Genomic DNA, 13791 nt, shown 5'->3' with positions numbered 1-13791 from the left:
TTAGGGGAGGAGGTGGAGAAGAGACAGGGAAGGGGTGGGGCCAGGGGCAGCAAGGGGGCGTGTCAGTGATGCGGCCCTCGGGCCAATGCACTAGTCCTCATGCGGCCCTCGGGGTCATTTGAGTTTGAGACCCCTGTTTTAGAGCATGAGCTTCCGTGGGTGAATACCCACTTCTTCGGATGCAAGTAGTGGAAATTTCCAGGGGCAGGTATATATATGCAAGCAAGAAGCAAGCTAGAGATAACAAGGTTAGTTTGATCAGGGAGGATGAGGCCCTGTTCTAGCAGTTGAGGTGTGAAAACCAAGGGAGGAGAAACTGGTTTTGTAGCTGGCAAGCCATTCACAGTCTTTGTTTAATCCTGAGCTGATGAACTAACCTCGTTATCTCTAGCTTGCTTCTTGCTTGCATATATATACACCTGCCCCTGGAAATTTCCACTACTTGCATCCGAAGAAGTGGGTATTCACCCACGAAAGCTCATGCTGCAAAACGTCTGTTAGTCTATAAGGTGCCACAGGATTCTTTGCTGCTTTTACAGAACCAGACTAACACAGCTACCCCTCTGATACTTGACAGTTTTTGTTGTTGTCAGTTGTTGGCTGTGTGGCTGTTGTCTCTGTGCACTGCACAGGCTCTGCCCAGGTAGCCTGTACAGCAGCCTCTGATCAAACTGCTCAAGGAGATCACAGACTCGGTGCAGTGGCAAAGGCGTCCATCCAGGTTTATTGCTGAAAAAGCACGGTATCAGTGCCCCGTAGTACACTAATACATGCATGCGTTACAATGGACCAGCTCAGTGAGCAGTGGGACTTTCCTCCCCCCCTTGGCTGGGCAGACACCCCCTCTGTGACCCCTCTTTATACACGGATACAAACAAGTTATGTATTAACCCCCGATGTGATTAGTTACCACCCTTTTCTTTGTACCTGTTGGTTTGAGCAAAACATCTTTATCCATCAGCCTGAGCTTATCTTTAAGAGGGGTCAGTGTGTCCCTGTATCATCTTTGGGGCGTGTGTTTACACCATAACTTTGTACCAGGGTGTTCTGGTACCACCCTTCTGGAATGTGTTTACAGGAATACCTAGTGCCTAGAAGTGTGTGTGTTTTTGCAACACCAGCCTTGTTCTTGCCACGTTCGTGATCCTGCAAGGCCTGTGCTCCATAACAGGGCTTGGCTTTAGTTCAGGCCTTAGGCTTTCTACCAGGCCCCACGCTTCAGGCTCTCTCTTTGTATTACACTTGTGTTCTGGGAAGGGGTAAATAGCACTTCCTTATTCACTTTCTCCGTGTCATTCCCAATTGTATAGATTTCTATCATATCTCCACCCCTAGTCATCCTGAATTATTGCAGTCTTTTAAAATCTCTCATGAAAGCCGTTCCATACCGCTAATCATTTTTGCTGCCCTTCTCTGCACATTTTTCATTTCCCATCCATTTTTTGAGATGGGGTGACTAGAACTGCATGCAGTATTCAAGGTGTGGGCATATCATGGATTAATAGACTGGGATTATACTTAATACTTAGCTCTGCCTTGAGTGCAGGGACTGGACTAAAAGACCTCCCAAAGTCCCTTCCAGTCCTATATTTCTATGATTATGATACGTTCTGTCTTATCTATCCCTTCTTAATGAGCCTTGTTTTCTTGACTCACACTGCACACTGAGAGGATGTTTTCAGAGAACTATTTACAATGACTCCAAGATCTCTTTCTTGAGTGGTAACAGCTAATTTAGACCCCCATCATTTTATATGTATCATTGGGAAGTTTTCCAATGTCCATTACTTTACCGTTATCAACATTGAATTTCATCTGCCATTTTCCTGCCCAGTCACCCAATTTTGTGAGATCCCTTTGCAACTCTTCGCCATCTTCTTTGGACTTAACTATCTTGTAATTTTGTATCATCTTAACACTTTGCCGCCTCATTGTTTACCTTTTCCCAGATCATTTATGAATATGTTGACTAGGATTGGTCCCGATACAGGCCGCTGGAGGACACCACTATTTACCGCTCTCCAGTCTGAGATCTGACCATTTAGTTCTACCCTTTGTTTCCTATCTTTTAACCAGTTACCGATCCATGAGAGGACCTTCCCTCTTGTCCCAGGACAGCTTACTTTGCTTAAGAGCCTTTGGTAAGAGACCTTGTCAAAGGTTTTCTGAAATTCCAAGTACACTATATTCATTGGGTCCCCCTTGTCCACATGCTTGTTGACCCCCCTCCAAAGAATTCTAGTAGATTGGTGAGGCATGATTTCCCTTTACTAAAATCATTGTTGATTCTTCCCCAACAAATCATGTTAATCTGTTTATGTGATAATTCTGTCTTTTACTATAGTTGCAACCAATTTGTCTGGTACTGAAGTCAGCCTTACTGGCCTGTAACTGCCAGGATTGCCTCTGGAGACTTAAAAAAAAAATCAGTGTTACATTAGCTATCCTCCAGTCATCAGGTCTGGCTGATTTAAGCGATTTGTTAGATACCATAGTTAGTAGTTCTAAGATTTCATATCTGAATTCCTTCAGAACTCTTGTGTGAATCCCTTCTGGTCCTGGTGACTTATTACTCTTTACTTTATCAATTTGTTCCAAAACCTCCTCTAATGACATCTCAATCTGGGACAGTTCCTCAGATCTGTCACCTACAAAGACTGGCTCGGGTGTGGGAATCTCCCTCATAACCTCTAAAGACTAATACAAAATAATCATTTAGTTTCTCTGCAACAGCCTTGTCTTCCTTGAGTGCTCCTCCAGCACCTCAATCATCCTGTTATTAAACCTTGTAGTGATGGGTGGGGCGGTTCCGCTCCCTTTCATGCAGGATCAATGTAAAGAAGCCATTGCAGCCGGGTGGCTGAAACAACAGCAGTAGCATTCAAACACAGGCCCATGGAAAAGCTAGAGCAGAAGTGGATCAATGGATTTCCCAGGCCAGGATAGCTAAGGCAGGGGCTAGGGCTTTGCTTGGTGACACAGGTTTTATCCGTGCACGAGGGAGAAGGGGAGGCGAGAAGGCCAAGCAGACAGTAACAGAAGTGCCAGCTGGAAAGGCTGGTTTGGACCAGCAAATGGAAGCACGGTCTGCAGCTGTGTTCAGGGAAACAGGACCTGATGTATCATCTTTGGAAATAAACTAGAGCGCATCCCAGAAAATACCCCTCGTGGAAACAAATGACAAGGCCTTGAGCTTTGGCTCTCTTCTAAAGTCAAAAAGAGACAGACTATGTCTAATTACAGCCCGGGGCGGGGGGTAAACTCAGGACTACATATACAGTCCCCTTGATTAACAGTGGAGCACCCATTTGTCAGGGGGAATGTTTGCACAGAGATCTAGAGGAGAACGCAGCCTGTCTGCAGTAACCAAGCTTTTAATTATTTACCCCATGGCTTATTGTTGCATTAAGACAGTGAGGAAAAAAACTGAACCAGGGTTTCCTGCTGGAAAATGGGGATTTATGGAATATAAAATTTCCACAAAACAATGATGCCAGCAGAAATTTCCATCAGGAAAAGCAAAGTGGAACACACAAGGGACGGTGAGAGACCCCAGGGGACAGTTCAAAGAGGTATCAGCCAAGGTCTTCCTAAGCAACAGATCAACGCATGTATTTTACACAGGCAGCGTTCCAGGAGTCCTCCATTGTTTTCTGAGGTGTGAAATGAAGGCCAAGACTACAGCCAGAGTCAGTAGCAGTGTAACTATTTGGATCAGAGAGGCAATTTCACCTCTACAGTTATACCGGCACAACTGCATGCATGGAGGCAGTTATGCCCACACAGGAATAATCTACACTGCCCCATGCTGGGGGACCCAGACCCACATCCCAGGCCAGGCAGCTACTGGCTGGTCTCCAGAGCCCAGCCAGCCCTAGTCTTCACTTGACTCAGCCCTCTCAGCTCGTACACGAGCACAACGGTTGTTCCCAGGCACCTTCCCCATCCCTCCCCTAAGAACTGTGGGACCCCCTAGCAGTGAAGACCCTACACTGCCCTCCCGGATGCCTGGATCCCGTTCCCATCTTTGTGCTGGGACCTGCAGAGCCACCTCAGCATAAGCACCCTGCACGGCCATCCCAGATTCCTCGCTCTCCTTCCCCCTCCCTGCCCTACAACCAGTCAGACCCCCCCTAAGGATAAGCACCCTGCACTATCCTCCTGGACACCTGGCTCCCATTCCCTGCCTGGTCTCTCCCACTGTATTGGGAGCTGCAGGCACTGGGGACAGCACTGACTGTATGAGCACAGTGCAGCCTCTGAATCTCCCCTCAGCCCTAGCACCACCATTGACCACGTGACACCCCCCCTTCCCCAAACAGCAGTGATTGACCCACCAGCAGTTTATTGCAAACTGGACAAGGCTGTATGGGGGGGGGGGGGTAGTGCAGCCAAAAACTACAATTCCCAGCAGCCTGTGCTGCAAAACCCCAGCTCCATAAAGGGCCAGGAGCTTGGAAACAGCCTGAACGCACTGTCAGCACAGCACAGATAGGCGTGGGGCAGGAGGGGTCACAGTAGGGCACCCCCCCGCCAAAGGACTGGGAGGGAGGATTTCTGGAGGGGCTCAGAAGGGAGTAGGGGGCTGGGGTGGCTAAGAACAGGGTAAGCCCCAGCAAGAGCCTGGGGAGTATTGGGGGGGCTCATGAATGGCCCCACAAAGTTCAGGCTAAGACAGCCGAGACGCTCACAGCTGGGTTGTAGGAGCCAGAGATAAGTGGTCTCTAGGGGGTGATCCCCCCAAAACAGGGGTGCACATGGGGCACTGGGATCAGCTCCCCATAGCCGCTCAGGACACAATGTCCTGCAGGGCAGAGGGCAGGTCGGGGTACACGAAGCAGTAGCCACTCTCCAGGGTGCGTTTCGGTGCCACGCGCTGGCCCTCCAGCAGCATGACAGCCCGCTCAGCCCCAAAGACACCCCGCACTGCCCAGCCGGGCAGGGGCAGCAGGGCCGGGCGCCCCAGGGCCGAGGCCAGCTCCCGGGCGAAGTCGGCGTTGGAGGTGCCAGATGAGGCTGGGGAGACCCCGTTGAGAACCCCGTGGACACCCTCCGTTTCCAGGGCGTGGCACACGACACCGGCCACATCCCGCACGTGGATCCATGGGAAGGGCTGGAGGCCGGAGCCCACAGGGCCCCCCAGGCCCAGCCGGAACGGCCAGAGCATCTGGGAGATGGCACCTCCACCCTTCCCCAGCACCACACCTGCAGGAAGAGGAAAGTCAGAGAGAGACCCCGAAGCCAGCCAGCCAGCCCCTTCTCCCCAAGCTAGCCAGTCTCCCAGCCCAGGCCAGCATTGGGGCCAGCATCCCCTGGAGGGGAAAGACCCTGTGCTCCATTCCCCACCCCCCAAGCCAGCCAGTCCCCACCCCAGGGCCAGATGGGAACCAGCGTCCCCTAGAGGGGAAAGGCCCCTGTATCCCATTCCCCACCCCCCTGAGCCAGCCAGTCCCCGCCCTGAGGTCAGATGGGAGCTGGTGATCCCTAGAGGGGATAGGCCCCATGCCCTGCCCCCCGAGCCAGCCAGTCTCTGCCATGAGGCCAGATAGCATCTGGTGCCTCTAGAGGGGAAAGGCCCCATGCCACAACTCACCGGATCTCACCACCGCCTGGCGCGTGCCGTCCCCGGGGATTTTAGCTGCTGCCTCCCAGGCGCTCACCAGGCGCGAGAAGAAGTCGAAGTCACCACCGGGACTCTCCTCGGTGTACTCGGCCGTGGGGCTTGGGCGGTAATACCCTGCCGGGCAATGGGCAGGGAACTGTAGTGCCAGCCAGTGCGCATAGCCCCACCCCTCACTGATATCCCTCCCTCTCCTGTAGCAACTGCACCTGGCGACGGAGAAGAACCCGACTATTTTCCCTCCCACTCCAATGGCAAAAGCGCATTGATGTCATAGGAGGCTGGGCTCCATTCTCTTAAAATGAAAATTTTCTTCTCTCTCGGTGACAGAAGGACCGTTTCACAGGAGGTTGTGTTTGGCCAGGGGACTATTTTTCCATCTCTTCCCACTGGTGGAAGAACATCAGTGTCACCAGAGGTTGTGCTTTGTCCTTTAGCTACAAGAGAAGGGACTATTTCCCCTCCTCCCTCTCTGCAGCGGAAGGATCACAATGTGTCATGGATGATTGTGCTGCACCCCAGGCCAATCTTCCCTTCTCCCTAGTGGTGGAAGACCACCAGTGCCACACAGAGCTGCACTTTGTCTTGCACTGGAGGGGGACGGACGACTATATATCCCCTCAGTGGCAGAATAATGCGTTTTGTGCAATGCGTGCTCTACCTAGGCCCGATTTTTCTCTCTGTGTGCAATGGTGGAAGCACACTCCTTCCACAAGGCGCTGTGATCTGTCCTCTCATGACTGGGGACTATTTTCTCTAAGTGGCGGAAGCACACCCATGCCAGCGAAGGCTGTGCAAGGATGACACACCATGGGGACTATTTTCTCTCCGTTGTAGAAGGACACAATGCTGTTATGGGAGGTTGTGCTGCACCAGGGGGATTATTTCTCCTGTCCCCTCAGCAGTAACCTCCAGAGGCTACACTCTGCCTTGTCACTGCCCAGGGACTATTTCCACCTAGTGGAGGGATACCACAGGACAGGATGGCATGAGTTGCACTCTGACCATGCACAATAAATACCTACGCCGGTGACGAGGACCCAGGCACGGGGTGGCCTCTCAGCCTCGGCGATGGCCTTGGCCAAGGTCTTGGTGGTCTCCACCCGGCTGGTGACCACAACCCTGCGGAAGGCATCATCCCACCTGCAGGGGGAGAGAGCACAAAGGTGTCACACCCAACCACTCCACCCCCATTCTCCTCTGCCAATCCCAGCCCAATAGCTCAGTGGTTTGAGCATTTGCCTGCTAAACCCAGGGTTGTGAGCTCAATCCTTGAGGGGGCCATTTAGGGAACTGGGGTAAAAATCTGTCTGGGGATGGGTCCTGCTTTGAGCAGGGCATTGGACTAGATGATCTCCTGAGGTCCCTTCCAACCCTGATATTCTATGAAGCAGTTATTTATACCATACCGTGCATCCCACTAAACCTTCCCCCAGAAGTAATGGCCCAGGAGGAGAAAGGTTCCTAGCGAAAGTTTCACATTCTGACCAAGCCCCCAAGTACCTAAAGGAGAGCCACCCATTCCCCTGTACTCCCTGGGGGAGTGCAGGGGAGTGACACAAATCACCATGCCCCAGAGCAATGGGAGGGCAGGATCCTCTCCCCCACACACTCCCCAGATGTAGGTGGGGAAAGGCTCCCTGTCCCCGGGGCGGGGGGGGGGACTGGGAGTATTTGGAAATGGCAGTGTGGTGTCTGGAAGACGCTGGTTCCACTCGGTGGGAGACAGTTGGGTGGGTGCCTAGGATAGGTGTGACAGGGCTGCTGGCATCAGTGTCACAAGAGAGGCTGGACATTGGGCAACACTATTTATACTCCCATTAGCAAAATCTCCTAATGCTTCCCCTTGGAAACAAGAACTCTGAGAAGAAAGGTTCCTAGTAACTAGTAACAATTATGTTTCAACCCTCAATTCATCCCCAATTTGCAGAATACAACCCTTCTGTCCTGCCCCACCTCCACTGTATTATGCATAGTACATGAGAACAGGGAGAGATTGAGTCATCCCCATTCCTGTCCTTCACTGAAGGGATGCCACATAGGTTACAGGGATTATTCTTCCCCAGCACACCCAAAGCCCCGGACACACCTGCGAAGGGGGTTGAGAACATTCTCACCAGCCAAGTTCACCGCAGCATCACAAGGGGGCAGGCCGGAGCGGGACAGTTCATCCTGGGGAGACAGGAAAGAAATGGTATTCCACACAACTCAGTCTCCCCACTCACCCCTAAACCCTGCCAGTTCAGTCTCCCCTTATCCCCTGGATCAGCCCCTCACTCACACATGCCCTGCGTTAATCTCACTCTGCTCTGCTGCACTAAGACAGCTCCTTCCTGACCCTTGCAGGCTGTGCCCTGGAGCATGAGGGTGGATGGCTCTGATGTCACCCGGCACAACGGTGCCACTAGGACCAGCCCAACCTGGAGTCTTAGGGCTGAGCACTAATTCCCAGGATGGGGAGTGAAGCTCCCCATGGGCCAGTGGGCTCCTAACCCCCTGCACCTCTGTGGCTGCCCCACGAGCCCAATATTATTGGAGTCACTCCCCTTCCCCAATCACCTACCCAGCTGATCCGGTCAGGCCCTGGATGGCGAGAGACATGGGTCACTTCGTGCCCTCGACTCCTTAACAGCTGGGTCAAGGCTGTGCCCACAAAGCCGGTCCCACCTCCTGGTTTAAATAGACACTTTCAAGCATTGGTGCCTGTCACTCCTGACCCACTGCCAGCCCAGCCCAGCCCTGGGCTCCCTGCCTCCCCCCAGCTCTTCTGGTGCCCCATACTCCCGACCCACAGACTCCTGCTAGCTCAGCCCTGGGCTCTCCCAGTGCCCCCCCACTCCCGATCCGCAGCCGCCTGCTAGGGTGACCAGACAGCAAGTGTGAAAAATCAGGACGGGGGGGGGGAGGGGCAACAGGAGCCTATATAAGAAAAAGACCCAAAATCGGGACTGCCCCTATAAAATCAGGACATCTGGTCACCTACCCCCTACTAGCCCAGCCCCATGTCACCCCCCAGTGCCCTGGTGCATGAGGAAGCCTTGCAGCGAGGAGGGGGGATTTTAGTGCCAGCCCCATCTCCCCGCGGCTATGGGGAGCTCCGCTCCCAAACCGGATGCACATCCAAACCCAGGCGCTGGGGAACACCCTGCAATTAACCCCTCGCTTAATTGCTGTCCCCAGCCACGCAGCCGCCCCACACCAGCCCCTGCAGCGCGCGCCACTCACCCACTAGCACGCGCATGGCCAAGGCTGGGCGCCCATGCGCGTGGAGGGACTCTTCGGCCCTCGGCTCGCCAGGCTCGGACACGCATGCGCAGCTTCCTGGGCCGGGAAGGGGGGAGGGGAAGAGCAGAGCAGAGCGGCTGGGATTTAAAGGGCCCGCGCCCCATTCCCGGGATATTGACACAGCCCCTGGTTAACCCCTTCTCGGCCAGTGGCCAGGCTCAGAGCCCCAGGGCCAGTGCAGAGGGCGGGGCCCGGGGGCAGGGATGAGAGGAAGAGGGAGCTGGGGGGCAAGGGGGGCGGTCTGGGGAGATGGGGGTGGGGCAGGTACTGGGAGAGTGAAGGGGTCAGGGGAGAGAGGGGTTCATGGAGGCAGGGTCAGGAAAGGTCAGGGAGGGGTCTGGGAGGAATAAGTATTGGCAGGACCTAGGGGTCTGGGAATGGGTTGGGGGCTTTGGACAGGGATCAGGTGAGGTGTAGCTGCATGGATAGAGGGTGTGTATGGCATGGATGGATGGAGGGATGAAGGGGGTTGTATGGGGATGGAGGGATGGAGGGAGGGAGGGATGTGTATGGGATGGAGGAATGAAAAGTGTGTTTGGGATGAAGGGGTGTACATGGCGATGGAGGGATGGATGGAAGGATGTTTATGCAGTGGATGATGTGTATGTAGGGTGACCAGACGTCCCGATTTTATAGGGACTGACCCAATATTTACTTGTTTGTCCCATGTCCCGACTGATGTTTGGTCGGAACACGATTTGTCCCAGTATTTTGCCCTCTGCCCCCCATCCTGGCTCTGCCCCTCCCTCCCCCATTGGATCCCTGCCCAAATCCCCAGTCCTGGCCCCGCCTCTTCCCCAAGCATGCCACATGGGGTATGGGATGGATGGATGGATTGATGAAGGGATGGATGGATGGAGGGGTGGGTATGGGATGGATGGATTGATGGATGAATTGGTGGAGGGATGGATGGTGGAGGGGTGGGTATGGGATGGATGGATTGATGGAGGGATGGGGGGTGGGTGGGGTGGGTTTGGGATGGATGGATTGGTGGAGGGATGGATGGGTGGAGGGATGGGTGTGGGATGGATGGATTGGTGGAGGGATGGATGGGTGGAGGGGTGGGCATGGGAGGGATGGATTGGTGGAGGGATGGATGGGTGGAGGGGTGGCATGGGAGGGATGGATTGGTGGATGGATGGATGGATGGGTATGGGATGGATGGATTTATGGAGGGAGGGTGGGTGGAGGGGTGGGTATGGGATGGATGGATTGATGGAGGGAGGGGTGGGTGGAGGGGTGGGCATGGGAGGGATGGATTGGTGGAGGGATGGATGGATGGGTATGGGATGGATGGATTGATGGAGGGAGGGGTGGGGGGAGGGGTGGGTATGGGATGGATGGATTTATGGAGGGAGGGTGGGTGGAGGGGTGGGTATGGGGATAGAAGGATGGGGGGATGGAGGCAGAGTTGCACTTTCCCTATAGCTTCATCCCCTGGATGTCCCTAGGTGAGCCCGCAGAGGCAGAGATGGGGCTCTGGCTCTTCCCGGCCCTGCCAAAGGCGGCTGGACTTCATTTCTGGCTCTTTGTCCTTAGTCCTCACAGAGGGCTGCTGACTCCCTCCAGAGGGCAAGCCCTTTCCCATCCCCTGATAACTTTTCCCCTCTTCTCCAGCTGAGTTCACGTGCTCCAGGGTGCACAAGGAAACCGAGGCATGCCTGGGATTCATAAAAATATGACAGAAATGTCCTGCTTTGTCACCCTGTGACAACAGTGACTGTTTTGCCACAGACCTGGGTCCCAGATCCCTGCGCCTGGGGGCTGGGAGGTGCAGGGTCCCCTAGTGATGCTGTTTCGGATGCATGGGTCTCATTCCCCATCCCGGTCTTTCACCAGGAGGGCTCCAGTGTCCAGTTGGCACCTTCAGGAGCTGCAGGGCCACAGACATACATTGCCTGTCCCACGGCAGCCAGGTGCCCTCCACAGCTGGGGCTGCAGAACATCTGGGTGCTGGCCCAGCTCAGCCCTACCTGGAGCTGTGCACATGTGGGACAGAGCTGAGCCCTGGATGGAGCTTGCACCCACTCCCCCACCCCCGTCTCCATCCACACACCTGGTAGGGAGTGTGGCTAATGTCAGCCAGTAACATGGCCTGGTTAGCATCTACCTCCAGACAACTGACCCAGTGCAGAGATGGGGGGACAGGTGGTGGGTAGGATGCTGTGGGTCTGTAGAGCCCAGACAGAGCACGGGGATGGACAGGATGGGGAAGCCTGCATAGGTCCAGGCTGAAGAGGACACAGGGAGCCCTGGAGACATTGGTCTATTGGCCGTGCTCAGAGGGGACAAAAAGGCGTCATGACCTGGTTGAGTGTCAGTAATTTCTTACCCTGGATCCTGTGCCAGGGACTCAGTTGGTTCATCTAAACAGGAACAGTGGGATTGCCAGATCAGCTCAGACCCCCAGGTCCATCTAACCCCAGAACCCATCTCCAGCAGGCCCCAGCCCCAGCTGCTGCAGCAGGGTGACTTTTGCAGCACATGGGTCAGGAAAAAGCCCAGCTGGGTCACCTGCTGCACAGCTAGTGCTGAACCTAACTGGGATCTTGTGCCCCTTGCAGATGTGCACATCTGGAGCACAGCTGAGGGTGCTGGCTCAGCTGCGATGGGTTTGTCTAGCCCAGCTGGAGGTCCATGGGCAGAAAGCACCTCCAAATGGTGGGGAGCCCTTCATAAATCCAGAATCAGGTGGGACGGACGTGGACTGGTATCAAAGGGACCTTGGGCATGGGTATGAGAGAGGGAATAGAACAGAAGAGACCCACCTGTACCAGTTAGAAGACAGAGTAGAACAGTGCTCCCCCATTCAGTTTGGAAATGGCACTGGTTCTGGGATGGAGCTGAGGGAATTACAAGCATTTGCCCCCCACACACACTGCCCGCCCCTCACCTTCTTCCGACAATTCCTCTGGCAGCCCACAATCATGGGCAAAAAGCGAGAGGCAGCACGGCCCCATGGCAAGGGGCACCAAATGGGGATCAGGACATTTGGTTTCTCTTCTCAGCTCTGCCACTGACTTTCTGTGTAACCTTCAGCAAGACAATTTCTCCTCTCAGTGCCTGGCACAACAGGGCCCTGATCTCAGTTGTGGTCTGGGCAGTGCCTGGCACAATGGTGCACCCCGATCTTGGTGCTATTGTTATAATATGCATTTTCCCTCATTGCAGAGGGGCCTGAGATAGCTGCTCCACCCTAGGGGTTTTTTGAAAGTCTCCACCCTAAGCTCTCTCTAGCCAGCTAAGTTAGTTCTCTCCTGCCCCTCCCCAGCTGAACCCTTCTCCCCAAACAGCCTCTGTAAATGTTGTCTCCCTCTCCGCAAACACCACAGTTCTGGTGTCTCACCTCATCACTCTCTACTGTGGGGTCCTACCACCATCCTCTGAGGCTGAGACAGGACTCTGGGTAGATAGCCACTGCCTTGGATCCAGTCTAGGGAGTCCCGTGAATTCCAGCTGCGAGGCATCACAGACTGGGTGAAGGAAAGGGGAGAGGAGGGTTGTGTCCCAGCTGGAAGGGGCCTCTTGAGACGCTGGGGATGCATTGGTGGCCGCCCAAGGACAGCTGTTCCACTCAGAGAAAGACTCAGGAGCCTGGACACCAGCACCAGCTGCTGCTTAGAGCAGTTTATTGCATCGCAAGCCGTGGCTCGGACCCACAGAGGAGAGAATGTTGCGGGTTTTCATCAAGCACATTACAGAGAAAGGTTTCCATGCCAAGAAACAAGAGAAGAGAATGGGACATAGGGCCTTTCCCCTCTAGGGGGCGCCAGCTCCCTTCCAGCCCCAGGGAAGGGACTGGCTGGTTCAGGTGGGTGGGGAATGGGGGACATGAAGTGTTTCCCCTCTAGGGGCACCAGCTCTGATCTAGCCCCAGGGGGGACTGGCTGGCTCGGGGGCCTGGGGTGAGGAATGGGGCACAGAGCCTGTCCCCTTTAGGAGGCGCCGGCTCCCATCCGACGCCAGGGTGAGGTGAGGACTGGCTGGCTCGGGGGTGCCCCCAGACGAATGCAGCAGTGTCCCCGCTCCAACAGGAAAGCCCCAGAATTAGCGAAGGCAGCAGAATGGCAGAGCAGCTGCCAGCCCGTTGGTCTCTTTGCACAGCTACTCCCTGCCCATCTTCCTGAGCCAAGGGATGAATGCAGAGATCCGCGTGTATACGGCAGGCGGGAGGCCACTGTCTCTCCTGTGAGAGACGATGCCCTGGCGAGCCCATTGCACACCAGCGGGCCCCCGGAGTCATCCTACGGAGAGAAGAGGAGGGAACATTGCAGTGAAAGCAGGCTGGGGGAAATTCAAGATGCAACAAGCCAGCCCCACCCATACCCGGCACTTTGTCAGAGCTGGGCACTCACTGATTCATCCTGCTCCCATCTCTGGATGTAACAGGTCCAATTTTAAAATAACCTGTTCCAGGCTTGGATGAAGGACCATGTTGACTCACTGGGGGCGCTCTCCACTGGCAGTCAGTGCTGACTCCAAGGCCCCAGTGCAGCACTAGAGGGCGCTGTACTGCAGGGAGAGTGGGGAGCCACAGGTGTGGGGGCTATGCCATGGGGAGTAGGGTGGGAGACTCCATGGGGGGCGCCTCTTCCCCACTCCTTACTATCCTGCCTCTCAGCCCCCTGCCCAGCTCCCTCTCCGTTGCCCCTACAACCTGATTTCCCATTGCCCTGAATGACACACATCCCCCTGCTCCCCACAGCTGAGGTTTTCCAAAGCACCGAGGGGCCAGGCCAGGGTTGCAAAGGGATTCAGGCACCCAAAAATGCACAGTGGTGCTTTTTGATAATCCCACCAGGCACCTAAACCCCTTGGAGATGTCAGCCCTCGCTAAGTGAAAAGTGGGAAGCAAGGATCCTGCCCTTGTCTATGCAGACTACCAG

At 54.9% G+C, this 13791-nt stretch overlaps 1 protein-coding gene across 1 annotated transcript; it reads right to left on the bottom strand.

Annotated features, from left to right (window-relative positions):
- Window positions 1-2992: 2992 nt before the first annotated feature.
- On the bottom strand, window positions 2993-8958 carry SDR39U1 (short chain dehydrogenase/reductase family 39U member 1). Its single transcript, XM_039499229.1, has 6 exons — window positions 8846-8958; window positions 8184-8290; window positions 7710-7792; window positions 6642-6763; window positions 5594-5737; window positions 2993-5205 (listed from the first exon to the last, which is right to left on the bottom strand). The coding sequence occupies exons 1-6, from the start codon at window positions 8859-8861 to the stop codon at window positions 4790-4792; spliced, it is 888 nt and encodes a 295-aa protein (XP_039355163.1). The 5' UTR covers window positions 8862-8958; the 3' UTR covers window positions 2993-4789.
- Between the last annotated feature and the right edge of the window lie 4833 nt (window positions 8959-13791).

The sequence above is a fragment of the Mauremys reevesii genome, linkage group 13 (genome assembly GCF_016161935.1).
Source record: "Mauremys reevesii isolate NIE-2019 linkage group 13, ASM1616193v1, whole genome shotgun sequence".
Taxonomy (NCBI): Eukaryota; Metazoa; Chordata; order Testudines; family Geoemydidae; genus Mauremys; species Mauremys reevesii.
This window is presented reverse-complemented; position numbering and strand designations above follow the sequence as displayed.

What these genes read in the sequence shown, in the direction of transcription:
- SDR39U1 (XM_039499229.1), bottom strand. An exon ending in GGCCTGACCGGATCAGCTGG is followed by an intron (nt 7,793 to 8,183) that starts GTAGGTGATTGG and finishes CTGTCTCCCCAG; the next exon opens with GATGAACTGTCCCGCTCCGG. An exon ending in GGTCCTCGTCACCGGCGTAG is followed by an intron (nt 5,738 to 6,641) that starts GTATTTATTGTG and finishes ATTGCCCGGCAG; the next exon opens with GGTATTACCGCCCAAGCCCC.